The 27,576-nt window shown below is 40.4% G+C and overlaps 1 protein-coding gene across 1 annotated transcript in view; it reads left to right on the top strand.

Moving 5' to 3' along the window:
* Ptpn2 (protein tyrosine phosphatase non-receptor type 2) overlaps positions 1 to 21,938 on the top strand; it is a 64,388-nt gene extending 42,450 nt beyond the window's left edge. Inside the window, exons 5-10 of the mRNA XM_059246088.1 lie at positions 3,947 to 4,081; positions 6,306 to 6,515; positions 8,679 to 8,831; positions 11,340 to 11,506; positions 14,142 to 14,243; positions 21,578 to 21,938. Coding sequence (XP_059102071.1) covers positions 3,947 to 4,081; positions 6,306 to 6,515; positions 8,679 to 8,831; positions 11,340 to 11,506; positions 14,142 to 14,243; positions 21,578 to 21,599 — 789 coding nt within the window. The 3' untranslated portion in view covers positions 21,600 to 21,938. The remainder of the gene's footprint in view (positions 1 to 3,946; positions 4,082 to 6,305; positions 6,516 to 8,678; positions 8,832 to 11,339; positions 11,507 to 14,141; positions 14,244 to 21,577) is intronic.
* The last annotated feature ends 5,638 nt before the right edge of the window (positions 21,939 to 27,576 follow it).

The following is a 27,576-nucleotide window of genomic DNA, read 5'->3' as shown; positions in this document are numbered from 1 at the left end:
TGTTATTAGATTGATAAAGAAAATCTAGAGGAAGCGGGGAGTGAATAGTAAGTCGGAGACAACAGGGACGAGTCGAAGAGTGAGGCAGTTTTGTTTAAAGGTAGGGTGAAAAAGGAGAGGTAAAGAAATGGTATCAGGGGCTGGAGAGATGGCTCAGGGGTTAAGAGCAAACACTGCTCTTGTAGAGAACCCCAGCTCAGTTCCTAACACCCATGTTGGACAGCTCAAAGTCATATGTAACTCTAGCTCCAGGGGTTTCAATGCTCTCTTCTGAACTCACCAGATACCTGTATTCACATGCATGTACTCACAGACACACACTTTAAAGTAAATATGTTTTTTAAAAAGGAAAAAGGCCAGGGGCAGTGATGCATGCCTTCTTTTATCTCAGCACTCAGGAGGCAGAGGTAGGTACATCTCTGTGAGTTCCAGGCCAGACAAGTAAGACCATGTCTAAGAAAAAGAGAGGGAAGGAAGAGAATGGGGGTTTGTCTCAGATAACCCAGTAATCTTAAGTCCTGGGCCAGTTAGTGGTATAGCTAAGATTTATGTGGCTTTAGAATCATTTTCTGTCAAGCATTAGGATCTCTTAAGATCTCTTCCAGCTTTAATATACCGTGCTGTTCTCTGTCAGATTCCTGATTCTTAATTTTTTCCTAAATTCATAGTTACTGGCATTTGGTGATAGTGTATGTTTTCAATTTGTCTTAACATTGACAATAGTGTTGACACTATTGTAATTCTATTGTCTCCAAACTCATCTAAAAATTCAGTGGTGGGGACATTGTTTTGTTTGTTTGAATGTGTTGCAAATGAGATGATGTGTAAATTTCATCCTTCTCACTTCAAAGTAGAGTAGAATTCTTTTATTGATTCTCTGAGACTACCACCAGAACTTAGAAATGGTACTTGTGAATGCATCTAGATGCTAAGATGGAGTTGGGAATTCCTGCATAGGTAATACTGTGTTCTTCATCAAAAGGCCTGTAATGTCTGCTTGTTTGTTCTAATGACCTAAGCGTCTTTGTTGTTCAATTTTTACCTCTAGTTAATTTTGGCTTCCAAGATCATATAGTTCTTTCCTTTTCTAGTTTTAGTTGGCATGCTTCCACAAAAACAAAAACAAAAACTTTCTACCTAGCAGCTTTTATACACATAGGAAACAGTTTTCAAACATAGTTTCTTCTATAGTCTTCTCAACAGATGACTAATTGGAGTTTGCTCTGTTTTGTGTGTTATGTATATTGCTTGGGCTTTTTGAGGTTTATTGTTGTTTTGTTGGGGGAGGTTGTTTTTTCAAGTTAGAGTCTATCTAATTATGAAGACCTGTCTGGCCTGCCGCTCCTGTGTAAACTGTGTTGGCCTTAAACCCAGAGTTCTCATCTTCTGCCTCCCAAGTGCTGAGATTAAAGGCATATGTCACTACACCCAGCCCTGGCTTTCTGGTTTTATTGAAGAGGATTGGTAGGAGTGGGTGAATTTCTAAATTTAAAAGGTTTGATTCATGCCAGGTAGTGGTGCACATCTTTAATCCCAGTACTCAAGAAGCAGAGGCAGATCTCTGAGTTTCAGGACAGCCAGGACTACACAGAGAAACCCTGAATAGAAAGGAGGAAAAAAAAGATTTGATTAGTTTTATTCCTTTGCTTTTGTACTTACTGGCAATCAAATAACTCCTTCATTCGCTAGCGAAGTTTCTCTAGGTTTGGCTTTAATCTTTGTGTTGCAGTGTGGAGACTTTAGTAGCTTCCTTTTTGCTGGAATGCCTACCAATTGCAGGCTCAGCTGATGCCACCTGAGAACTCGCATAGCTATTTGTCAGGAGCCTGTTTATAGGGGACGGTGTTTTGTTGTTTGTTTTTGATACAGGGTCTCTTTATGTAGTCATGTCTGTCTTGAGACTTGGTTGGCCTTGAACTCTCTGTAGGGATTAAAGGGGTGTACCACCACGCCTGGCTCTTGGGACAGTGATTTTTCTTGATCACTACAAAATAGGACATATGTTGCTATTAGCTCAATCATTGTTCTTAAGGTTTTTCAATGAATACAGCTAAGGAAAATGTGTGTAAGATAGATTGAGGCTCCCAGCACTCAGGAGGCAGAGGCAGGCAGATCTCTCTCTGAGTTTGAGTCCAACCTAATATCCATAGTGAGTTCCAGGATAGCCAGGGCTATGTAGAGAGACAGACCCTGTCTCAAAAAATTCTCAGGAGTACACGTTGATTTTTTTTTTTTTTTCCTAATTCAAATCTGGAAATTTAGAAATTGGTTTTACTCCTTATGTCTTATGTCTGATGCTCTTTTTCCTTTCCAGAAAATCCTGGTTCAAAAAGACGTCAGAAATATACCAAAAATATGGAGTATATCAGAAATACCAGACATGAGAATTATTGTATGACTCATTTGCCTTTTCTGATAGCACAGAAAACAGTCTGAATAACATTGTCATCCAAAATAATTATTGATGATAGTTTGACATTTTTATATTTTCCTCATTGTCTTTTGTTTTTTTCCCTTTTAAGATTGATTTACTGTTGTTTATTTAATTTTCTTTTTCTTCTCTCTTTTTCTCTCTCTCTCTCTCTCTCTCTTTTTCTTTTCTTCTTGAGATAGGGTTTCTCTGTGTAGCCATGGCTGTCCCTGGAACTCACTCTGTAGACCAGGCTGGCTTTGAGTGCACAGAGATCTGCCTGTCTTTCCCAAGGGCTGGCATTGTGTGTGTGTGTGTGTGTGTGTGTGTGTGTGTGTGTGTGTGTGTATGTGTGTATGTGTATGTATGTACGTACCACCATTGCCCAGGGATTTACTTTTATTTTTATGTCTGTTATTGTTTTGCCTACTTGTATGTCTTAGTGCACATGCATGCCTGGTGCTTGAGAGCAGAAGAGACATTATATTCCCCTGGAAGAACTGGAGCAGGTGGTTGTGAGCAGCCCTGTGGGTGCTGGGAACCAAACCTGTGTCCTGTTCAACAGCAGCAAGTGCTCTCAACCACTGAGCCATCTCTCTAGCCCCTCTCCCTTTTTCTTTAACATTAATTTTTCCAAAATATGTCTTACCATTTGATCAGTTTTTGCAGGTAGTTTTGGCCTTTCAATATGTAGCTTTAAATGCCCCCCTTTCTTTAAAGAAAGAAAGAATTATTAAATCATAGTTGGTATTTTATTTATTTGTTCTTTGGGCCCCCCTACTATAAATATGTTGGATTTTCTTTTATATTTGTCCTGTTCTCCTTGATGTTGTTTCTATTTCTCTCTCTACTGTAAAATGTCCTCCTTGTCCTCTTATACTTTATTTGTTACACTTACCCTGAGTAGCAATTCTAGGTGTGTGTTGGGGAAGGGGGGATGTTTCTGATTCTTCTGGTTGCCTGTCCTGGAATTCACTCTGTAGACCAGGCTGCCTGCCTCTGCCTCTCAAGTACTGGGATTAAAGGCATGTGATAACCACTAACGGGCTTGAAAGAAAGCCTCATTGGTGTCTGCTGAAGATAAGATTCTTGCAAAATCCTGATATTTTAGAAACCTGAAGTAAATATTTTAAAATGTAATTATGCTTTAAGAATAGCATACTTTAGCAAGGCATGGTAGCCCATGCCTTTAATCCCAGCATTCAGGAGGCTAAGGCAGGTGGATCTCTGTGAGTGCATAGCCTCATCTACACAGTGAGGTCCAGGACAGCCAGGACTATATATAGTATAAAGTATATATAGTATAAAGAGACCTGTCTCAAAATAGAAAAATAGCACTTTTTATAATCTGTTATCTGTTTATAGCTTTTTAAATTTAAAGGAAACATTTTATGGAGCTACTTTATAAAATGTCATTCTCATTAAAATCCTTCAGATATTCTTAGTGTTCAGTACCTGAAAAGTATAGTGTGTACATGTGAGGTTTGTTTTTCTTTTTATGGTTTTATATGTCTAAACTATTATTCTTAAATTTAGGTTAAATGTGCACAATACTGGCCAACAGATGACCGAGAGATGCTGTTTAAGGAAACAGGATTTAGTGTGAAACTCTTATCCGAAGATGTGAAGTCATATTATACAGTACATCTACTACAGTTAGAAAATATCAATGTAAGGCTTTTCTGGTTTCAGAGTTTCAGTTTTATCTGATGGTTTTAAGAATTCTTTATTACTAGATTTGGTACTATGCTTGGATTTGAATATTTGTAATACTATCTGGTCAAAACATGTTTAGATTATATTTCTGTATAAAGTGACTCTGAAGAAATCCTAAAAACAAAGAATTACAGTGTTCAGGTTAATATTAATATTTGAAGATTGAAAATTAATTATTGGCACTGGAGAAAAGTCTCAGTGTTTGGGAGTGCCTGCTGTTCTTGCAGAAGGCGTAGGTTCAGCTCCCAGTACCTGTGTCAGGAGGCTCACCACTGCCTGTAACTCCAGCTCTAGGAAAACCAGTGCCCTCTTCCGGCCTCCACAGCCTCTGCTGCATACACGATGCACATAGATATATGCAGACATTCAAACATACACGTAAGTGCAAATAAGCCAATAATCATGCTATGTGGTGGTGGCATACGCCTTTAATCCCAGCACTCGGGAGGCAGAGACAGGCAGATCTCTTATGAGTTCAAGGCTAGCCTGGTCTACAGAGTGAGTTCCAGGATGGCCAGGGTTACACAGAGAAACCCTGTCTCAAAAAAGGGACAGAAAAAAGAAAAAAAAAAAAAAAAAGAATTACTAAAAATACAAGAAGGGATGTTGTAGGTTTTGGGTATAGCTTGGTGATCAAGCACTTGCTTAGTATACTCTAGGCCCTAGATTAAGTCCCAAGAACCGAAAACTAAACTATAAGTGGGTAGTGAATATAGCTGAGTTGTAAGGTACCTTCTTGGCATGCTTGAAGGTTTGGGGTTTAGTACCCATCACCAAGAAAATGCAGAACAACATCCTTGGGAATAAAGAGAGCATCGCTGGATTCACATTCCTGTTCTGCTACTCAGTAGAGGTGTGGTTTCCTCATCTATGAGATGGAAATTGTGTATTTGCAGGCTGTTGTGGAGATCAAATAAAAGTATAGTTGTGTATAAAACATCTTATGCCAATAGGCTCAGTCTGATAACTCCTGGTACTTAACTACTGTTGAAAGTTGCACAAAGGTTAAAAAAGACTTGAAAAAAAAACTTGGAAGTGACATACAGAAATTTGATTTTATTGAGTTGGGAAGAAAATGGTAAAATAAGTGTAGTATATGATCTCAGGAATATTTACCTAGATCTTTTCTCCAGAAGTCCATGAATCTCTCCTTGGTACATGGTTCTGAAACGTATGCACAATAGACTGCAAACATGTTGCAGTCACCCTGGGTATCAGAGAGGCCAATCTTTCTTCTTTCCTATTTATCTCCTTTGCTTGCACTATGAATTAGAGTAAGTTAGAAAAACAATGGAGAGTGTTTTGAGTTGTTCATAGAAACTAGTATAACTAGAAAATAAGGAAATGTGGAGTGGATCTAATCCATAGACACTTCATAAAGTGAAATACTGTTTGAGTTGATTATTAATATGTGATGTGCTAACAACTAAAGATCTGTAGAAAAGATAAATACATACATGTACTTTTTAGATGGGTGGAAATACCTTTTGTGGTTGCTCTTAGAAAATCTGATTTTCCCTATAGAGAAAATGTAGCTACATTATTATATACTTAGGGCCCAAGGTTTGGTTTTCTTCCTGTCCAGTTTTTCATGATCCTCACGTGTTTTATAGCTCACCTAATTACTTTGTTTGTTTGTTTGGTTGTTCTTTTTGAGACAGGCCCCAGAATGGCCTTGAAATTCCCCATATAGTCAAAGATGGCCTTGAGCTTCTGATCTTCCTATCTAACTCCTGAATGTTGGTATTACAGGCATGCACCACAACACCCAGTTTTATGTGCTGCTAGGGACTCAGCCAGAGTTTGGTATATGACCCAGGGCTTTATATATAAGGCAAGCGCTGTTTCCACTGCTGTAGCCCCATCTCTAGTATTTTTGTTTTCACGTGTTTCCAAAACATGGTTCTGCAGCAGTAATTATGTGTGTGTATAAAAAAAAAAATTAAGGGCCTGCAGAGATGGCTCAGGGGTTCAGAGCACTGGCTGCTCTTCCAGAGGTCTTGAGTTCAATTCCTAGCAACCACACAGTGGCTCACAATCATCTATAATGGGATCTGATACCCTCTTCTGGTGTGCAGATGTTCATGGAGATACAGCACTCAGATACATAAAATAAATAAATCTAAAAAAAATTATTTAAAAAATGAGAGCTAACTTCCCCTTGATTTTCACATTTCAGAGTGGTGAAACTAGAACAATATCTCACTTTCATTATACCACCTGGCCAGATTTTGGAGTTCCTGAGTCACCAGCTTCATTCCTAAATTTCTTGTTTAAAGTTAGAGAATCTGGCTCCTTGAACCCAGACCACGGACCTGCAGTGATCCACTGCAGTGCAGGCATTGGGCGCTCTGGTACCTTCTCTCTTGTAGATACCTGTCTTGTTCTGGTAAGTGTCCCTGGTGACCTCATTTCAGTTTGGGGGGCCTTTTTGGTTTGGTTTGGTTTGGTTTGATCTTCATGTAATAGCCTTGGCTGTCCTGGAACTCTGTTTGTAGACCAGGCTAGTCTCAAAGTCACAGAGATCTGCCTGGCTCAGCCTCCTGAGCACTGGCATCAAAGGTGTGCGTCACCACGGCCTGGCTTGCTCTGCTTTGTTTTATGGTTTTATATCAATGAAGGGCTTCCCTGTGTAGCCCTGGCTATATGTAGAACTCGCTCTGTAGATGAGGCTGGCCTCTGAACTCAAGAGATTCACCTGCCTCTGCCTCCCTAGTTCTGGGATTAAAAATGCGTGCCACCCAGCTGATAAACATTTGTAAAGGATTTTAAAATTATGTGTGTGTTTTTCCTACAAATATGTATGTGTACCATGTGCCTGACTGGTACCTGAGGAGGTCACAAGAGAGCATTGGATTCCTGAAACTTGAGTTGCACATAAAACTCTAGGGTTTTTTTTAGGTTAAACCTGTACTTTCTCGTAGGAAATCTCTAGCTTCCATTGTTTATCTCCTGGCTGGTATATGAGTGTGTCCCAAACAATTCCAAAGATGTTCTAAGAAGTTTTTCTCAGCCAGGCGTGGGTCGAACCTATCATCCCAACACTTAAGTAAGCTGCCATAGAAATTTTGCCTCAAGTTTGAGTGAGACCCTATCCAAGAAAGGGAGAATAAAATTAAGTCTCCCAACCTAAAAGAGAGAGAAATGGCAAAAGAAAAAAAAAATACCAATGTAGTAGTTAGTGTGTGCCTATCATCTCGGCATCTGAGCCTTGCAAGGGTTACCTAGTAAGATCCCACCTCCAAAGGAAATCCCAGTCTCAACTGGGGAGATGGCAAGCGAGAGGGTTCAAGTTCAGATTCCCAGCATACACTTAGAAGCCAGGCACAGTGGTACATAATTGTAATCCCAGAACTTGGGGGGAGTGGAGTCAGGTGGATCCCTAGAACTCACTGACCAGCCAGCTTACCCAGATCATTGAGACCTATCTTAAAAAACAAGAAAGAAGTCCAGGTGTAGTGGCATACACCTTTAACCCCAGCAGAAGGAGAAGATTCTCTGAGTTCCAGGCCAGCCTGGTCTACATTGCAAGATACAGCCATAGCTACATAATAGGGACCCTGTCTCAAAAGAAAAAGCAGTTGAGGAAAATACCTGACATCTGCCACTGGTCTCCACACACATGTACATGTGCCTCCACAAATACATCCATACGTCATATATACATGCACAATATAGTTTATAATTTTTTTAAATATATTTGAAAATTGAGTGCTAGCAGACTGGTTGAGCAGGTTAAGATATTTGTTGCCCAGCCTGATGGCCTGAATTCTACCCCAGATCCTACTGAGTATGAGAAAGTTAACTCCCACAAATTGTTATCTGACTTTAAATATTTTTTAAGCCAATGTGGTCGTACATGCCTATAATCCCATGCTTAGGTGGTGGAGACAAGAGAAACAAGAACATTTGGAGTTTGAGCTAACCTGGCAACATGAGAATATGTCTCTAAACACACGCCACCACCACCCCCTTTCTAGTAGCTTTGTATACAGAATTAGAAACTTCTGCCTTCAGTTAAATTCACATGTGGTATTAAATTTTTTTTTCTTTCGCGGATAAGTGTTTCATCTCTCATTTAAAAGCCAAGGCTAATTAATGTACTTCCCAGAGTTACTATGAAAATTCTGTGAATTAATCATATTTTTCTGTTCTAGTTAGCTTCAACTGTCAATTTGACACAGCCTAGAGTCATCTCAGAGGAACACCTCAATTAAAAATTTTGTACATCAGATTGGTGTTATGTGTAGAGATGTATCTTGATTACTATTGGTATAGGAGGACCCAGCCCACTGTGAGGATTACCATCCCTAGGCACGTAGTCCTAAACTATATAAGAATAGGGGATGAGTACAAGCTGCCTGTGAGCCATCAACATCCTCTATGGTTATGACTGTAATTCTTTGGCTGTGTAAGAATAATGGGTGGTTGCCACCGTGTGTCAAATCATTTTTTCTTTAAGAAGAACCACAGCACAGCTAAGGTCTGAGCAGTGACCTTGTATTACTTCTGTTTTCTGGACTCAGACAACTTGGTTTTGGCTTTCTTGCAGATGGAAAAAGGAGAGGGTGTTAATGTGAAACAAGTATTACTGAATATGAGAAAGTATCGAATGGGACTTATTCAGACACCAGACCAGCTCAGATTCTCCTATATGGCCATAATAGAAGGAGCAAAGTACACACAAGGAGATTCAAATATACAGGTAAATCACTGTCACTAATGTTAGGTAACCAGACTCCATCTATATCCGCATTCTTTCCTTACTCAGTTTTGTAGACCAGCTGGCTGTCTTGAAATTATAAAACTTCCCAGCATTCGCCAGGCGGTGGTGGCACATGCCTTTAATCCCAGCACTCAGGAGGCAAAGGCAGGCAGATCTCTTGAGTTTGAGGCCACCCTGGTTTATAGAGTGAGTTCCAGGATAGGCTCCAAAGCTACACAGAGAAACCCTCTCTCGAAAAAAACTAAAAAAACAAAAACAAACAAACAAAAAAACTTCCCAGCATTCAGGAGGCAGAGTTGGTAAGCCAATTGCTGAGAGCTCAAGGCCAGCCTGGTACTTTATATTGAGATCCTGACTTTTAAAAAAAAAAAAAATTGCGTGTATAATTTAAGAACGTAGGCTCATATATACTGAGCATTAGTGGAAACAAGAATCCATTAAATTCTTACATGTGGAAGGATTTAAGCATTTAAATATTGAAATAAATCAGAAAACATAACCTTTATCCTAGTGAACACTTCATGTGGGGGTCTGGGTAGATGGCTCAGTGGTCAGTAGTTACAAGCACTTGCTGTTCTTCTAGAGGGACCCTAGTCTATTTCCAGAACCCATGTCAAACAGCTCACAACCATCTGTAACACCAGCTCCAGGAGATCCAAGACCTTTGGATCCCCTGACACCATTTGCACTCCTATACACATACCTAAATGCACACACACATAATTAAAAAGAATGGAAATAATTTTTTAAAAGTCATCATGTAGGCGTAAAGGATATTTACTTTGTAGGTGCTTGTCTTTATATCTGAATAGCTTCCAGTCTTATGGCAGACGTAAAGTACCAGGAGTAGTCCTTACTTGTCTGCCAGTGACATGCTCAAGAATTTTTTATTGTTGTTTTTGTTTGTTTGTTTTTCAAGACAGGGTTTCTTCTCTGTAGCCCTGGCTGTCCTGGAACTCACTCTGGAGACCAGGCTGTCCTTGAACTCAGAGGTCTGCCTCCCAAATGCTGGAATTGAAGGCATGTGCCACCACCGCCTGCCTTTATATGATTATTTTTATGGGTGTGTACATGTTTGTGTTTTCGAGCAAGTGCTAGTGTACATATGTGCAGAGGACAAAGGTCAGTGTCAGGTTCACCTTTCTGTTTTCTGCCTTATATTGAATAATTGCAACTTGCAGACTTAAAGAAAACAATTTTTATTGCTTATTTGTAGCTGGATATTTTTCTGTCATACCAGCCAGCTCCCAGTCACAACATGGAGACTTATTATTAAATGTGAAAGCTTGGCCAATAGCTTAGGCTTGTTTCTAACTAGCTCTTATAACTGAAATTAACCCATTTCTAGTAATCTGTGTGCTGCCCAGACTCATTTGCCTCATCTACATACTGCCCATCTTGCTTTCCTACTTCCTCCAGGTCTCCTTACATCTCCACCTTCTTCCTCCCAGCCTTCTTTTCTTCCCTGAAAATCCTGCCTAGCTATTGGCCATTTAGATTTTCATTAAACCAATCCAGGTGACACATCTTCACAGTATACAAAAAGATTATACCAATAAAAAAAATTAAAAAAAAACTGTTCCACAACCCTTCCTTCTTTCTGTCTAAATAAAAAGGAAAGGCTTTAACTCTACACAGTAAAACCATGCACAGTGAGAACAATAACCAGGTGTTGTCTAAATAGAAAGGGATGACATCAACTCTAACAAAGGACACTACACACATCAAGAACAACTGTCAAACAAGAACCTTACTTACAATGTCCAGTCCACCTGCATTTGGCGTGTTTGGAGAAAATACTCCATTATCTATCCTATCTTGATGAATTCAAAGTTTTATACTTATACCTATTATAACTTGTATTACCATCCTAAAAGTGCCTTTTTAGACCTCAAAACATCTTTTTAGATAAACAAATTAAGCTTTTATTTTTTTACCTTATAAACTAGATCTCTTGTGTAAGTTTCGTTTCTGAATTTGATAACAAGGAAAACTGTAAAACTATAACTATCTAGTCTTCAATCTCCATCAGAGCCCCAAGAAGGATAAAATATTACTTGAGTAAAAAGGAAGTGTACAGAAAACAACTTCCAAAACTAAGAAATGAGAGAGACATCTGGTTACCTGGATTTTTCTCTTGTGCCAGCCAGCCCCCAATCATGACATGCAGACTCATTATTAATTATGAAAGTCGGGCTGATAGCTTAGGCTTGTTTTTAGCTAGCTCTTATAACTTAAACTTACCTGTTTCCATTAATCTATGTGCTGCCCCAAGGCTCGTTTACCTCATCTATGTACTGTTCATCCTGCTTTCCTGCTTCTTCCTTGTCTCCTGGGTCTCTGCCTTCTCCTTCCCAGCATTTTCTCTTCCCTGAAAATCTGCCTAGCACTTGGCCATTTAGCTTTTTATTAAGCCAATCCAAGTGATGCATGTTCAAAGTGTACAAAAAAATTATTCCACACTTACTACTTCTCTTCTGTACCTAGAAACGGTGGAGAGAACTCTCTAAAGAAGATTTGTCTCCTGTTTGTGATCATTCACAAAACAGAACAATGACTGAAAAGTACAATGGAAAGAAAATAGGTTCAGAAGAGGAAAAACTAACAGGACTTTCTTCTAAGATGCAAGACACTGTGGAAGAGAACAGTGAGAGGTATGTGCCATGTGGTGACCTACTAAGAAGGGTGAGGCTATTTAATAAATTCTGGATGTGTGGAATAATACATATCTTTTACTTAGGTCAAAGTGTTTGGGTGGTGTTTGATAACAGAAATGTTTTCAAAGAGTTTACTGCCTTATTAAGAAAGCCAGCATGAGCTGGTCTGTGGTGGTGCACTCCTTTAATTCCAGAACTCGGGAGGCAGAGACAGGTGGAACTCTGAGTTTGAGGCCAGCCAGGTATACAGAGTGATTTCCAGGACAGCCAAGGCTACACAGAGAAACCCTATCTCTTAAAACTTAAAAAAAAAAAAAAAAGAAAGAAAGAAAGAAATTAGTCAAAATTCACCTCCCTGGGACTGTAGGTATAGCTCAGTGGCAGAACTTACATTCAATATACACAATGCCCTAGGCTCAGTCCTAAGCATCAGGGGGAAAAAGTATTTGCCTGCATTTTATAAAAGCTAACATTTCAATATACAGGTACTTGTGCCTTTATATTTTAAAGATGTATTTTAATGGAGCAAATTAACTCCTTATTAATGGTTTTAGTAGTTTAGACTACTGGCAAAAGTTTAAAAGTTGTTTCTCTTGGTATCCTGGCAAAAGGAAATATGCACACAAAGCAGGCTGGCTTCCTTATTTGTGCTCTTAGATCTTTTTACTTATATATCACCTTATGAGTTGTGGTGAATTTTCACTTCTTAGAGCAAATTCTAGCAAATATCTTTCCCAGCTCATAGTAGTAAGCATCCTGACAGCTTTCACACAGGCAAGGGAGGCTGTTTATATAATAAGTAATAAGAAAAACACAGTCAGCGGTGGTGCACACCTTAATCCCAGCACTTGGGAGGCAGAGCCAGGCAGATCTCTGTGAGTTTGAAGCCAGCCTGGGCTACAGAGTGAGATCCCAGATAGGCACCAAACTACACAGAGAAACCCTGTCTTGAAAAACCAAAAAAGAAAAAAAAGAAAGGAAAAAAGAAAAAGACAAACACCTGGGCATTGGTAGCACACCTTAAATCCCAGCACTTGGAAAAGAGAGGCAGGTGGATCTCTTGAGTTCTGGTCTACAAAGTGCGTTCCAGGATAGCTAGGGGTACACAGAGAAACCTTGTCTTAAAAAAACAAAAAAAGAAAGAAAAGGAAAAAGACAAGCAAGACTCCACAGGACTTAGCAGTATAGGTGCACACAGCTTATTTATTATGATCCCAACTTCAGTGTTAATAAGAAAATACAGTTTATGACTGAAGATGTAGTTTACCTCATGTGCACAAAGCCCTGAGTTACATGTCTGGCACCACTTACAAAAGTGGATGAGTAATTCCAACACTTGAGGAAGCAGGAGGATCAGAAGTTGAAGGTCATCCTTAGTTACACACTGAATTGGAGGCCAGTCTGGAAACCTTGTCTTTGGGTTTTCGTTTGTTTTTAAATGATGGCCAGCAAATAATCACTGAATCCTATCATAAGAGGAAGATACCCAACTTCCCACAGTTGTCCTTTGACCTCTACAGGTTCTCTCTCCCTCCCTCCCTTCCTCCCTCTCCTTCCCAGTATGCACATAAGCACAGTAATTAAATTAAAAAAGAAACTCAGAGGTGTATACCTGTACTCAAGCACTCAGGGGGCTGAGGCAGGAGAATCTCAAGTTCCAGGATAGCCGGGCTTGCATAATGAGATCTGTCTCTAAAAATAAGTAGGGAGTCCTTCATCTTGTCAGGGCTCATGCTTGTATTTAGTGAGGTGATGCTGTGGTATCCCCAGTCTGGAAGAGGTTCCACACCTTTTCTCCTTTGCTTGTCAGACGATCTTTTAGAATGTCTCAGAGTTTGGATTTCTTTAATCATTGTTTTTCTTAGTTAGATTCAAGTTAAACATTTTGACCAGGAACTGTCTTGGGATCTAATAGATACTGAAAAGGCAGTCAAGATTTTCTTTTATCAGGATGAATGTTCAGAGCTGTGACTTAAAAAAATCACTGCCAAGACTGAAGCTGGTCAGGTGTTTGCTGTCACATATGTAAGTGAAAAGAGATGGGGTTTGTGATCATTTTTTTCTAGCGGAAGAGTTCAGTGGCTGACATGTTGACATTGACCATTCTTCTGTGAATCCAGGACTGATTGCCCTGGATGCAGAAAGCTTTCAGTGAAATAAAATTCCATATTGACAGGAAGATGGCAGCTAGAAATTTGTATGGTTAAACAGAAGAGTAGGCACCCTCCAAACAGAGCATTCATAGAAATAGTCAAGAGTATTTATCAAAGGACTTTGAGCCTTTGTGTGCTGTAACAAAAAGGGACCAGATGCTGGAGAACCTCCAGTCTGTCCTCTCTCAGCTAGTTGGGAAAGAGAGAGAGGAAAGAGGAGGAAGCAGGCAGTTTTGAAAAAATGTCTGGCTTACCTTCAGGTCCTGGTAAAGTGTTACTATCAGTGTACCAGAAATTATACCCGGATTGTCAGAGGGTATCATGGCATGTGGATCAATTGGCTTTCCCTTGATTGCTACATTGTCTGAAGGAGATGTACACTATGAGAATGTCTGTGGCTAGTTGGTGGCCAGGCCCCTGTGTCAGTGTAATTAAAGCCTGCTGTGCAGACACTTTAATTTGTCTCTGTCTATTCACAGTATTCTCCGGAAACGTATTCGAGAGGACAGAAAGGCTACCACAGCCCAGAAGGTGCAGCAGATGAAACAGAGGCTCAATGAAACTGAACGAAAAAGAAAAAGGTGGTTATATTGGCAACCTATTCTCACTAGGATGGGGTTTGTGTCAGTCGTTTTGGTTGGCGCTTTGGTTGGCTGGACACTGTTTTCTCAGTGAAATGTGCTGTAAATAAACAGTTTCACCCAGCACCTTTCTGCACTAGTAGCTGACAGTGAGTGCTACATTAATCTCAAGGGTTTGTTAGCAAATGCCTCATACCCCAAAACGTTGCAGTAGACTAGACACCAACCAGTAAGGGATATTTACAGTCACAAGCCCAACATCTCAGGACTCATCACTGCAGGTTCCTCTGGGACCCAAACTTCAGTGACTCAAAATAAAGACAAATGTGCTTGTTGAAAACTGTTACATCTTACAGCTGTGTTCACACATGTCGAGCATCATGGTTTCACTAACCAATATTGAGAAATCCTTTATCACAAGGATTGGCTTTTGGAGGCTTTCTGGATTTTAACCTGCACTTGATATAAGCAATAAACATTGTGTGTTTTTTCTACATTATTAATGGAAAGAAAATATCCTTTAAATAATGTGTGTAATGTGTAATGTACTGTTGAAATGGGCATTACAACTTTATATGCTTAACCATTTTAGGGTAAATATATTTTATAAGTACCTATTTAATCTTACTTTTGTAGTTAAATGTACTTTAAAAATTCAACTTGAAAATCTGTTACCATAGAAAAATAAATTGTATGTTGACTCAGTTGTATACCGGATACATTTTCCCTTTCCTGAACAGAAGTTTGATAGAGGCAGTTGAAACTATGAGCAAGCTATTTCTACTACACAGTTTTATTTCTTTTGTATTTTATGGTTTATCTTGTTTTAAAAAGAAAAGCAAAGAAACAGAATTTTTCTAAACATGTCATTGAGGGAAATTTTTCCTTTCTGTGATAGTCAAGTGACAGTTGGTCAAGACTTAGTTTAGACAACAACAACAAAACCATCCTGTTTTCTGCAGGATGTGATGGCACACACAGTGCTCAGGAAGCTAAGGCGAGAGGCTCAAAAGTTTGAAGCCAGCCAAGACTGCATAGCAAGGTCCTATCTTAAAATAGAAGTAGAAAAGGAGGCGCTGGGGGGAGGTCAGAAAACACCAAGAATAAGAAATTGGTTCTTAGCCATATGTGATGGTGCAAACCTGTCATCTCAGCACTTGGGAGATAGAGGCAGAAGGATCACAAGTTCAAGGCCAGCCAGGACTACAAGAAACACTGTCTCAAAAAACTGAAGTGGTTAAAAGAAAAGAAATTGATTTCTGTAAAGTAAAGCCCATGCATGACTTAACACTGTTTTTTTTTTTTTTTTCCTTTTTTGTGAAAATGTTAATGTAATTACCTGAACAGGATAATTTATGATTAGTAAGTAAAAGGAGCCAGCGTTTTATACATAGGATTTCAGCCCATTAGACTGAAATTTTGAAGTTAAAAATTTCAAGTTCTTTCTAAGTTCAATAAATAGTACATTGGTGTACAAACTTACATTGTCCCTTACCTTTGTAATGAGTTTTTTTTTTTTTTTTTTTTTTTTTTTTTTTTTTTTTTTTGAAGCATATAACCACTAACAGGGTTTTGGTGGTTTCATAGTCTGTGCTTTGGATTTCAGGAACATTACCCAGGCAGTGGAGAAGTTCCAAACCACTAGGACAGCATCTCTGCTTTGTGTCTTTCATATATCATGTCAAATTGCATTATAAAGGCTTAATTACTTTAAATGAGACAGTTTAATTTAATGCAGTTTGAACACTGTAGGTATAGCTAGGAGCTGTGAATGGCCTTGAGAATCAGTCTTGAATGTGGTAAACTTACCGAAAGTCTGAAAGCGGAATGTAGGTGGTACTGCACACTAAATACGATCATGTAATAAATGTCTGAGTCTGATTCAGTATTACTATGTCCTGTAACTTTGAAATGGAGAACAGGTAAGCAGGATGTTTCCTCTTGTCAGTTTGCATTACACCTGTTTAAACAGCAAGATTCTTATACTTTAGAGTAGGTGGTTATTGTTTTTGCGTGCTATTTATTTATTGGCTTGTTTTTCCAAAATGCAGTGTGTTATGTTAGCCTATTAGGCTTTATTAAGATTCCAGTTCAAACAGGACAAGGTGACTCAGACCTTTAATCTCAGCACTAAGGAGGCCATCTCAGTGAATTCCGGCCTGGCCTGGTCTACATAGCAAGTTCCAAGCCAGCCAGGGATACACACACTGAGACCCTGGCTTGAAAGAAAGGAGTCCAATTGAAGATAGCCTCAGCTTAAACAGCTTCTTACAAGAAAATACCAATAAGGCTGCACCCAGCCCTTTCCAGGATGTGCCTTCTAGAGATAGCATTGAACACTGCTCTCTTTGCTTCTCGGTGTGCACTGAGTGCTTCTGAGAACACATTTGGTATAGCAGATCCTCAGGCCCTTCGGCAGGCTTGTCTTTCTCCTGAGCAGATCTTTAAGGAGGAGTTTGAACAGCAGCAGCTTTAAATAACGTTTTTTGTACTGCTTACTAAGTGTACATGGTGTTGGATCACAGTGCCCATGGGCAACATCCTGGCCTTGCAGGAAGTGAGCTGTGCTGGTGAGACACCATGCTGTCTTAGGTGCTAGCCAGAGAAGGGAAGTCAGTGGTCTCTGGGGGTTCTACATCTTTGAACTGTGTGCATTGGCCTTGTGGTGTTTACTGAGTTTAACTAATTTAGAAATAGTTTGACTTTAATCAAATTCTGTCTTTCCTAATAAATTGGGAAAAGAAAAGGTATTTTTAAAGGGGCTTATTATTTACAGAAAAGAATCCTTAATTCCTATCTTTTCCTGCCTTGCTTTAATGCCATGATCAGTAGCTACACCTGCGGTTACATATGCCTTCCCAAGGTTAACCAGGTACCGTTTTATATCTGCTCACTGGCTTCTATCTATGCTTGCTCAAACATAAAGTGGGAAAACAGTTCTTTTTAAATGTATGCATATGTAGAGACCATCTGTCAAGTTCAGCAGAGACTCTTAACACATTTGTCAGCTTTCCACATCTTGGTTCTTTCTTTTTATCCATTTCATTATGTGTTAGCATTTGTACCTAAGAATGAACAGGAAAAGAAAAAGTGAGATGTATTTTTCCATTTCTATTCAAACAGCTGTGCTTTTCAGGTGCATCAGAGGAAAGCGTCCTGATCCCCGCGTTCATTTCACATGCACTAGACTTGTTCTTCTGTCTTAAATAAACTAGAGTTGATGTTACGAATTCAAAAGTATGTCCACATTTTTAGTGACAACGCAGAACAGCCTCTAGTTCTATTCCTTGCTCTCTGCACCAGTTCCTGGAGTGGTGACTACCATTTCCTGCCAAGCACAGAAAAACTCCTGTTGAGTCCTTTCAAAATAGAGACTGGAACTTGATGGCAGTAAAAGCAACTTTATTGGCAATTGTATACAATTCATTTAACAGATTTACATTTCTAGATATGCCTATCAAGTCATTTCACAGGTTAAAAAACTACACTGCCTCCATTTTTACTTACAGATACAAATCTTTATTTGTGGTTGTTGGGTGGGTTTGTTCATTCATTTTTTTGTTTTGTTTTGAGAGTGTCTTGCTGTTTCCCAAGCATGGCCTTAAACTCCTCAGCTCAAATGACTTTCCTCTTCAGCCTGTTGAGCAGCTAACACCATAGGCACATGCTGCTGCACACAGCTTTCAAATATAAATCTTTTTTTTTTAAAGATTTATTTATTATGTATGTAGTGTTCTGCCTGCAGGCCAGAAGAGGGCACCAGATCTCATTACAGATGGTTGTGAGCCATCATGTGGTTGCTGGGAATTGAACTCAGGACCTCTGGGAGTCAGTCAGTGCTCTTAACCACTGAGCCATCCCTCCAGCCCCGAATATGAATCTTGAGGAGACTGTTTTAAAACTGTGCTCTTTAACCAGACGTCCCTAGATGTGTAGCCTGTTTCTTTAAATGTTCAGATAAGGCTTTTAGTTAAGATCCATTCATACTTCCTCCTAGTAGGGCCATCCCTGGGTCCTGATGAGCAGCATATGTAGACGTGGCATGGATTCTGTGTGGTCTGGTGTCTGGTAGGAAGCTTCACAGGGCTCGTGAGGGCTTTCGTCTGGCTGAACTTGGTCCGTCTGTTCAGTTTGGAACTAAGTGCCAACAGAAATGCATGTTTTGTTTATATGCCAACAGCTAATAAAGTCTCTTGTTTTTAAGATTCCATTATATTTCTTTGTCACAGAATCTTGTATATACCTTTTCCCTCCCAAAATTAAATATTTTTCCTCATTAAATTTGTCGTCTCATAACTTGAAATGCAGGCCTTGGTTATTGGCAGTGGCTTACTCCAGAGACCTGTTCTATTCATCCTTTCCTTGAACTCACTTGTTTGGGTCGAATGCCATTTCTTCCTCATACTGGTCTTTAGTTTGGATGGTTGGTTTTGGTTTTTCAAGACAAGAGTTTCTATGTATAACAGCCCTGGCTGTCCTGGAACTCACTTTGTAGACCAGGTTGGCCTCAAACTCAGAGATCTGCCTGCTTCTACAGAACTCGCAAGTGCTGAGATTAAAGGTGTGCACCACCACCGCCCAGCTGGTCTTCTGTTTTTATCAGACAGTATCAACACAATGTAGCATTTATACCTGGAATTACAGCTCTATAATTGTCCCACTGAGTATGGAAGAAGGAACTCATCTTCCTCCATTCCTGCTCTGCCTAGGAGTCAGTCCTCAGTCAGGGACGTGCTACACAGCCAGTGTGTTCCTTCCTGGGCCCTAGGACAGCTTCAAGCCATCCTGTACAAGTGCTTTCTCTCAGCTGTGGCTATAGGGGAGACCCATGGTCCTTTGCCAGTGGGCCTCTTCCTTGTTGTCACTGCCCCAGTATGGTGCCATTGCCACTGTGAGCCGTGTTTGAGTGGAAAGCTTGGCCTGCCTGATGGGCTTGGTGAAGGCTGACATTTAGTATTAAAAGAGCCCTGACCATCTCTGGGCAGCCTGTCCAGAGAGCGAGTTCTGACTTTAGAGCTCTGCTTGGTTGTAAGATGCACAGTGGATATGAGCAGTGAGTTGTGAGGTCATCACCTATAGGGTCTGCTTGGATGTTATCTACTTTTTACCTTACCTGCTTGGGGCTGCTACAAGGAGAATTGCATGGTTTTGTTTTTGTTTTTGTTTTTTTTTTCTTTACAGAGACCATTTTTAAGAAGCATTGAATTATTCTTTGTAGTCACTCATTAGGCATAGATTTTTCAGACCCATGATGCCGTTGATATTTTAAATGACTATTTTAAAAAAATCTTTAAGTTTGGAATGTTGAGGAGAGGAAGCCTGGGTAAGTTCCTTTAAAGCATGCTTGGCTTACTGTGGTTAGCCCTGGATGATCTCAATAGAATGCTACTGTAAATGTCTCATAGCAAACCAACTTTTAATGCAGTGTGACTTTCCCTCTGCCCATGGGCGTGTACGCCGTGGATCAGGGAAGAACACTCCAGTGTTTGCAGCAGCAGCATGGAGACGGCTGGTACCCAGGACACTCCCACAGCTCATTCCACTTGGTTTGCCTGGACCCATTATTCTTGCCTTACTAGAAATAAGGTGGTAAAGATCCAAATAGAACTATCTAAAAAGCCCACTTACCTTTATAGTCTTACAAAGAAAATCATTTCCTAAAAGTTATGCTAACGATTTCCTCTTATTTTGTTACCTCTAAACACTATTTGTAAAGAAGTAATGAGTTCTAGAAACCACATATTGTCTATTTTTAAGTGGCAGTTTTATTATTCTTCGTAAATGTGTATTTAACAAACACTAGGAAAGGGTGACAATGTGTGCATGTTGAACATCTGCAGTTCTGCCAGCCAGTTTAAATACTTAATCTGATTAGGTTTCATGACACTTTAGATAGTACCGTCCTTAAGTCAGAAGTAACTCGTGCATGATCACCCAGCTTAGTGCAGATAAAGTTGAGATGCAAACTCCAGGCTGTGATTTCAGTGCCTCCAAGACTCAGGCTTTTCTCAGTATATCACACCACTGTTCTTTATTTCAAGTATTTATTTAAACCAGACATTTAAATGAGGAAATAGTAGACAACCCATTCTTAACTAAAAAATCCAAACAAATTTGCTTTATGAAGTGAAAGGGGGAAAAATCCCTTTTAAAATACTTTGTGGCCATGTGTTACCAGACATTGTCTGTGCTGAAGCACTACTTCACCCCTTTCTATTACATCCCACATCCTGCTGCAGTCTGAACCAACCACTTGGGTTCCAGGTTCTGGACTCTTAAATAAGCATCATGGTCTTTCTGTGACCCGCTGACATCTAAAGAGTATGGTTTCCTAATGACAACACTATGAGTAGTCAGTGTTGAGAAATCAAACGAGACTCTGTAGAGCACCACAGGAGCTTGGTAGAGCTGCCTGTCTGCTTTGGGGGGGACAAGCCAGTAGGCAAGAAGAATGAATCTTCATTCTCATGACTGGGGAGGGGACCCTAAATGATGGAGATCTGTTTATTCCCTGTTTATACACGGCGACAATACAAAAGTAACGAGCATTTACATTGGTAGCCCCTGTGTGGGAGAGAGAAGGGGGTGGGATGGGGTGGGGTAAGGGAGTTGGTGTAAAAATGGAAATACTTTTAACCTCCCAAAAGGTTTGGTTACTGGCAAATAATTGTAAAATACAGCAAAAACTACCTCTTTTAACAGTCACATCCTGTCTCTTTGTTCAAATGCTTTCTCTCTCTTTCTTTTTTTCTGTTTTACTTTTGGCATTAAAATGCACTGACTGTCATGTTTTACTTACTTTAGTAGTCATAATCATTAGTATTATCCTTCAGGAGAAAATACAAAGGCTGAAAATCCGACTTAAAGGTACAAGCCAACTTTCTGTCCAAACTTTGTATTTAAACTTTCTAGCAGTGTTACAGTGGTTGTCCAAACTGGATTAGACTTTTGCATTGAAATCAAAGTATGGGTAAGTCTAGCACATATAATAAAATCTTGCTATATTCTTGTGGCTACATTATTTTTTAAACTTGTCTGTCTTTTGGTATATTGTGTAGAGGTCATTCCTTGAATAAAACAGGGTGGCTTGAAAGATTCAGTAATTACTGAAGAAGTGAGTACTACGGTACATCCTATCAGTCTGTCTCACACCGCTACTTCTATTTGGACACCTGCCATTTGGGGAGGCACTCAGTGTGACTGGATGTGACATGTTGGAATGGTTTTTGGTTGACTTTTCAGTTCAGTGTTAGTCCTGTCGTGTTTGTATCTGTGTACATCTGTGTGTGTGGTAAATATGAATTGAATAGATGACTTCTTATTTTATGTTTTAGGCCAAGATTGACAGACACCTAAATATTCATGACTTGAGACTATTCTGCAGCTATAAATTTTGAACGTTTGATGTGCAAAGCAAGACCTGAAGCCCACTCCGGAAACTAAAGTGAGGCTTGCTAACCCTGTAGATTGCCTCACAAGTTGTCTGTTTACAAAGTAAGCTTTACATCCAGGGGATGAAGAACACCACCAGCAGAAGACTTGCAAACCCTTTAATTTGATGTATTGTTTTTTAACATGTATGAAATGTAGAAAGATGTAAAGGAAATAAATTAGGAGAGACTACTTTGTATTGTACTGCCATTCCTAATGTATTTTTATACTTTTTGGCAGCATTAAATATTTTTATTAAATAGATTTGTTGGTTTGTGTGTGTGTATGTGTTATCTTAGGACATCTCCAGTTCAAATAGTGAATATTTTCTCATTTATTTGTAGCTAGAAATTAACATTTAAATTTCAATCCGTTCCAAATACAGGTCACTTGGCTTCAGCTACCCTTCAATAGGCTTTCTGTCCTAAGTAATACTGGTTTGGCAAAAGCAACACCAGAAAAGTTACACTATTGCTCTTGTCACTCAGGGAAACATTAATCTTCCTAATAGTATTACCTTGTGGTCAGCATTCAATTCAGTAAGTACAGCAGTTCAATGTGGCTTTTAACATCTCATTTGTCTTGTGTTGGACACTGTGCCTTCTGAGCAGTTCCTTATGTAATGTTGTTCAGAGATTCCTTCCCACTTGTGGCTTCTCCCTTATTTCCCATCTAAGTGGTGGGTTTGGAATATCAGATGACTGTAAGCCTTTTGGTGCTGGGGAAATTCAAACCATGCAGTATTCACAGAGCAGTGCTTCAAGATAGTAAATCATAAATACACCATTTCATCCTTTAAAAGTCTACTTGCCTTATGTTCTTTTTTACCCCGTATGCCAAGTTTTCTGGGTAACTTTGAGTTCCTGCTATATTAAAAAGCTTATAGCCCCACAGAGTAGCACAGAAAGCTGTCTTCCCTTTATGTCACAATTGCCACTTGATCATTTCCTCTCATGATCCGCACCTAATTTTATCCCCTCCAGAAATGGCCCAGTAAAGATCTTCACTTTATACTGTAGTCATATAAAGCCCATGCAACTTCTGATGATGATACTGTGGACTCCTCAGACAGACCTCACTGGGTTTTCTCCTGCTCAGTTCTAATTTTAAATATTCCATCCTTGGCTCTCTGCTTTTAACATACTGGTTGTGGTTGATTTCATCTCTGTACAAGTCTATATCATATCCTGAAGTTGACTACATGCAACTTCTTAAACCCCAGGCCAGAACTCCCTTCAGTGCTACAAACCCTAATTCCACATCCCTAACTGGAATTGAACATGACCTATATTCCCTCTTTGCATTCGCTGTAAACTTGAAAGTCCTTCCTACTTCCTGCACTTAGCTCTGTGCTCATTTTGTTCACCGACTGCTAATCCTGTACACAGACTGTTGCCTTCTGTCTCTGTCTTGGTTAAAGCATCACAATGGTGTAGATTACAGCAGAGACTTCCCTTCCGTGTGGGGTCTGCTGCATATTTATACCAGTTCCCTGCACAGCTTCCCATGGACATTCCAAAAGTTGGCATCAGTATATTTTCTTCCTTCCCCGCCCCCGGGTGTGTGTGTGTGTTATATGGGGTATGTGTAGGTGCATACACTATTGAAAGCCAGCAGAGGACTCTAGGTGTCTTACTTTACCGCTGTCTTCCTCACTCTTGAAGACAGGATCCCTCACTGAACCTGGAGCTTTTCGTTTCTGTTTTACTCAGTCCGGGGCCCCAGCCAGTGCGATGGTGCTGCCCAAACTCAGAGCTGGCCTATTCAGTTAACCCTCTTTGGAATGCTCCTTCCGACCTGCCCCACTGAGCTAGGCAGGCTGGCCACTGTGTGTAGGAGGCTCAACTGCTTCCCTATAATGTTACTGAGGCAACACTTAATTCCTTGGCATTTCAGGAACAGCTCAGTGGTAGAGCACGTGCTTAGCAAATGTGAGGCCCTGGGTTCTGTTCCCAGCATGGCATATGCAGACACAAAAAAAAATCCTCCTCTCTGAAGCCATTTTCCATCTTTCATAAGCAGTGTCCTGCTACCACCCTATGCTACACATACCACACTTTAAACCTAGTTAAGAGTACTCTACAGGTGCTGTTATTTTCCAATGTGAGTCCACTATTCCTAACCAATTCTTGTCTTTATTCATTCCCAAGTGAAATATGTCAAAGGCTTCTCTCTAGTCACACAATGATAATGATGACACTGTAACAGAACAGTGGGCAAACCTTTTCCCCCCCATTGGCAATGGATAAGCACTGTCAAAAGGTCCACCTGAGGTCCTGTTCTCACCTGTATAAGCCTGTCCCCTGGCTTATCCCGAGTTGGGCCCCATGAGTTAAAGATCAGGCAGCCAACAACAGCACCATGTGGTCAGAGGCCCAATGCCAGAATGTTCCAGGAGAAATGTCTCTAAAGGCTGGAGAGATGGCTCAGCAGATAAGAGCATGTACTACTCTTCAGAAGGACCTGGGTTCAGTTCCCAGCAACCATGTCAGGTGGTTCACAACAGCCTGTAAATAAAGTTCCAGAGAATCTGATGCCTTTTGACCTCTGAGGGCACTAGTATTCCAGGCTTGCACATACACAAACTTAAATGATAAATAATTTTAACCGTGTCTCTCAATAGTGGCAGGCACACAGGGTTCCTTCCAGCCCTGAGAACACCTTCCTCTGAGTGTTAAGGAGAAATACTTTCCTTGAATCCCAAGTATAAGGCTTCATGTTCATTCAATCCCAGCCAATAGGATGGTGCTGCCTACATTCAGGGTAGTTCTATTCAGTTAAACCTCTCTCAGAATGCCCTCACTAACCAGCCCAGAAGTGTGCTTCCTCTGTGATTCTTGGCAATGAAAATAAGCAATCATGACTCCCAGTTCACACCTCCAGATTCTACCGGAATAAGCAGCAACCGTGTAAAGCAGTAACCATGGTTAATACACATTTCCCAGTGTCTTAGTTGGGGTTTCTATTGCTGTGAAGAGACACCATGACCATGGCATCTCTTAAAAAGGGAAAACATTTATTTGGGGTGGCTTACATTTTCAGAGGATCAGTCCATTATCATCATGGCAGGACATGGCAGCATGCTGGCAGACATGATGCTGTAGAGGTAGCTAGCTGACAGGTCTATATATCTTGTGCAGGCAACAGTAAGTGGTCTTAGACACTGGGTGGTTATCTTGAACATATATAAGACCTCAGAGCCTGCCTCCATAGTGACCTGCTTCCTCTAACAAGACCACACAGTACTCCAACAAAGGCCACACCTAATAGTGCCACTCCCTTTGGATGCCATTTGCTTTCAAACCACCACATTCCACTTCCCATCTCCCAAAGGCTTGTAGCCATATCATAATGCAAAAGTGCATTCAGTCCAACTTCAAAAAATCCGCATAGTCGGGCCAGAGAGATGGCTCAGAGGTTAAGAGCACTGACTGCTCTTCCAAAGGTCTTGAATTCAATTCCCAGCAACCACATGGTGGCTCACAACCATCTGTAATGAGATCTGGTGCCCTCTTCTGGCCTGCAGTCATACATGTTGTATACATAATAAATAAATAAATCTTTAAAAAAAAAAAAAAAAAGCCAGGCGGTGGTGGCGCATGCCTTTAATCCCAGCACTCGGGAGGCAGAGCCAGGCGGATCTCTGTGAGTTCGAGGCCAGCCTGGTCTCCAAAGTGAGTTCCAGGAAAGGCGCAAAGCTACACGGAGAAACCCTGTCTCGAAAAAACAAAAAAACAAAAACAAAACAAAACAAAAATCCACATAGTCTATAACAGTCCCAATTTATTTAAAAGTCTAAAGTTCAAAATCTCTTCTGAGATCCCATCAATCTCTTAACTTAATCCCCTGTAAAATTAAAATAAAAAAATAGATCACATACTTCCAACATATAATGGCACAGGATATGCATTACTGTTCCAAATGGAGGAAAAGGATACTGAGGAAACTGGGCCAAAGCAAGACTGACAACCAGCTGGGCAAACTCTAAACTCTGCATCTCCATGTCTGATGTCAAAACACTCTTCAGATATCCCATTCCCTCCAACTTTGTTGACTGCAACACACTTCTTTCTCTTGGGCTGGTTCCACTCCATGTTAGCAGCTATTCTCAACAAGTATCCCAAGGCTATAACATCTCCAATATCTTGGGTTCTTCAAGGCAATCCAGGCTTCGCCTTCACAGCTTCATGGAATGTCCTCTTTAGGCCTCCATTCAGGGACACCTCCGACACATGTCTGGCCTCAGAGATTTCCTAAGTTATTGAGGGAGATTCCATAACCCCTTTCTTCTATGCTTAACTATAAAACCACATGGCCAAAGCTGCCAAGGTCTGCCGCTTGCTGGGGATGGAACATAGCCCCCTTGTTCAATTATATCTTCACCAGCTTTCTAGTTTTTTTTTTTTTTTTCCCCGAGACAGGGTTTCTCTGTGTAGCTTTGTGCCTCTCCTGGAACTCACTTGGTAGCCCAGGCTGGCCTCGAACTCACAGAGATCCGCCTGGCTCTGCCTCCCGAGTGCTGGGATTAAAGGCGTGCGCCACCACCGCCCGGCTAGCTTTCTGGTTTTGATGGTTTCCTTCACTGCCTAAGCTTGACTGTTCTGGAACTGGATCTGTAGACCAGGCTGGCCTCAAATTCAGAGATCCACCAGCCTCTATTTGCCTTCCAAGTACTGGGATTAAAGATGTGTCCCACCACAATCAACTCTTAGCTTTTCTTTAATTCCTTTTCACTAGTTGGAAACTTAGCTGGGTGAAATCTAGCCCTGAAGTCACTACACCCTTTATTCCATTTCTTAATCAGTTTATCTCCTTGAACGCAAGACTTAGCTCTATTCCACTTCCTGGTGTTCCTTTTCTCCCCAAATTTTACATTTTATAATTTACCCTGCTCAGCTTGCTCCTTTTCATTATAAATCTTCATTAGAGTTACCACTAATGACCATATGGCAGTCTATACTAGGTTGTTTTGAGATTTCCTCTGCCAACAAAATTAATCCAGAACCCTTCACTTAGCCTTAGTCAGATTCTTCTTCACTAAAATATCACAAGAATGACCTCTAGGCCACATATTAATATGCTTCTCTGAAACCTCTTGAGCCAAGTCCCCACGGGTCCAATAACTCCTAGCACCACTGTCTCCCATGCTTTTCCTAGTATAGTCCATTAAGCAGCACCTAAAGTGTCCAACTGCTTTTCTAATCCACAGTCCCAAGGTCCACATTTCTTAAAATAAAAGCATGGTCATGAAACATGAATCCAATAAGTCTTATTAAACAAACCTAGAGTCAGATATCGGGGTAAAAGCTGCAAGATCAGAGAAGTAAAGGAGCACCCAGTCAGTCACCTCTTTCCTCTCTGACTCCTCAGACTGAAAAGGGCCAAGTTCCTGTCTCTGCCCTGCCTTATCACTTCCTCCCTCTGACCAGCCATATCACTTCCTGTCTCCTATCTGTATGGACCTCCAGACCTCTATGGTTAACTAGTGGCTAGCTCCACCCTCTGATCTTCAAGCAAGATTTATTTGTCAGAACACAAACAAAATATCACAACATGGTCACATATCACAGCAACACCCTAGTCCCTGGTACCAACTTCTGTCTTAGTTAGGGTTTCTTTCTTTTTTTTGGTTTTTTTTTTTTTTTTTTGTTTTTTTTGTTTTTTGGTTTTTTTGAGACAGGGTTTCTATGTGTAGCTTTGCACATTTTCTGGAACTCACTTTGTAGCCCAGGCTGGCCTTGAACTCGAAGAGATCCACCTGGCTCTGCCTCCTGAGTGCTGGGATTAAAGGCTGCTCCACCACTGCCCAGCTTTAGTAAGGGTTTCTATTGCTGTGAAAAGACACCATGACCACAGCAACTCTTATAAAGGAAAAACACTTAATTAGGGTGGCTTACGTTTT

Source organism: Peromyscus eremicus, chromosome 19 (genome assembly GCF_949786415.1).
Source record: "Peromyscus eremicus chromosome 19, PerEre_H2_v1, whole genome shotgun sequence".
Classification (NCBI taxonomy): Eukaryota; Metazoa; Chordata; class Mammalia; order Rodentia; family Cricetidae; genus Peromyscus; species Peromyscus eremicus.
This window is presented reverse-complemented; position numbering and strand designations above follow the sequence as displayed.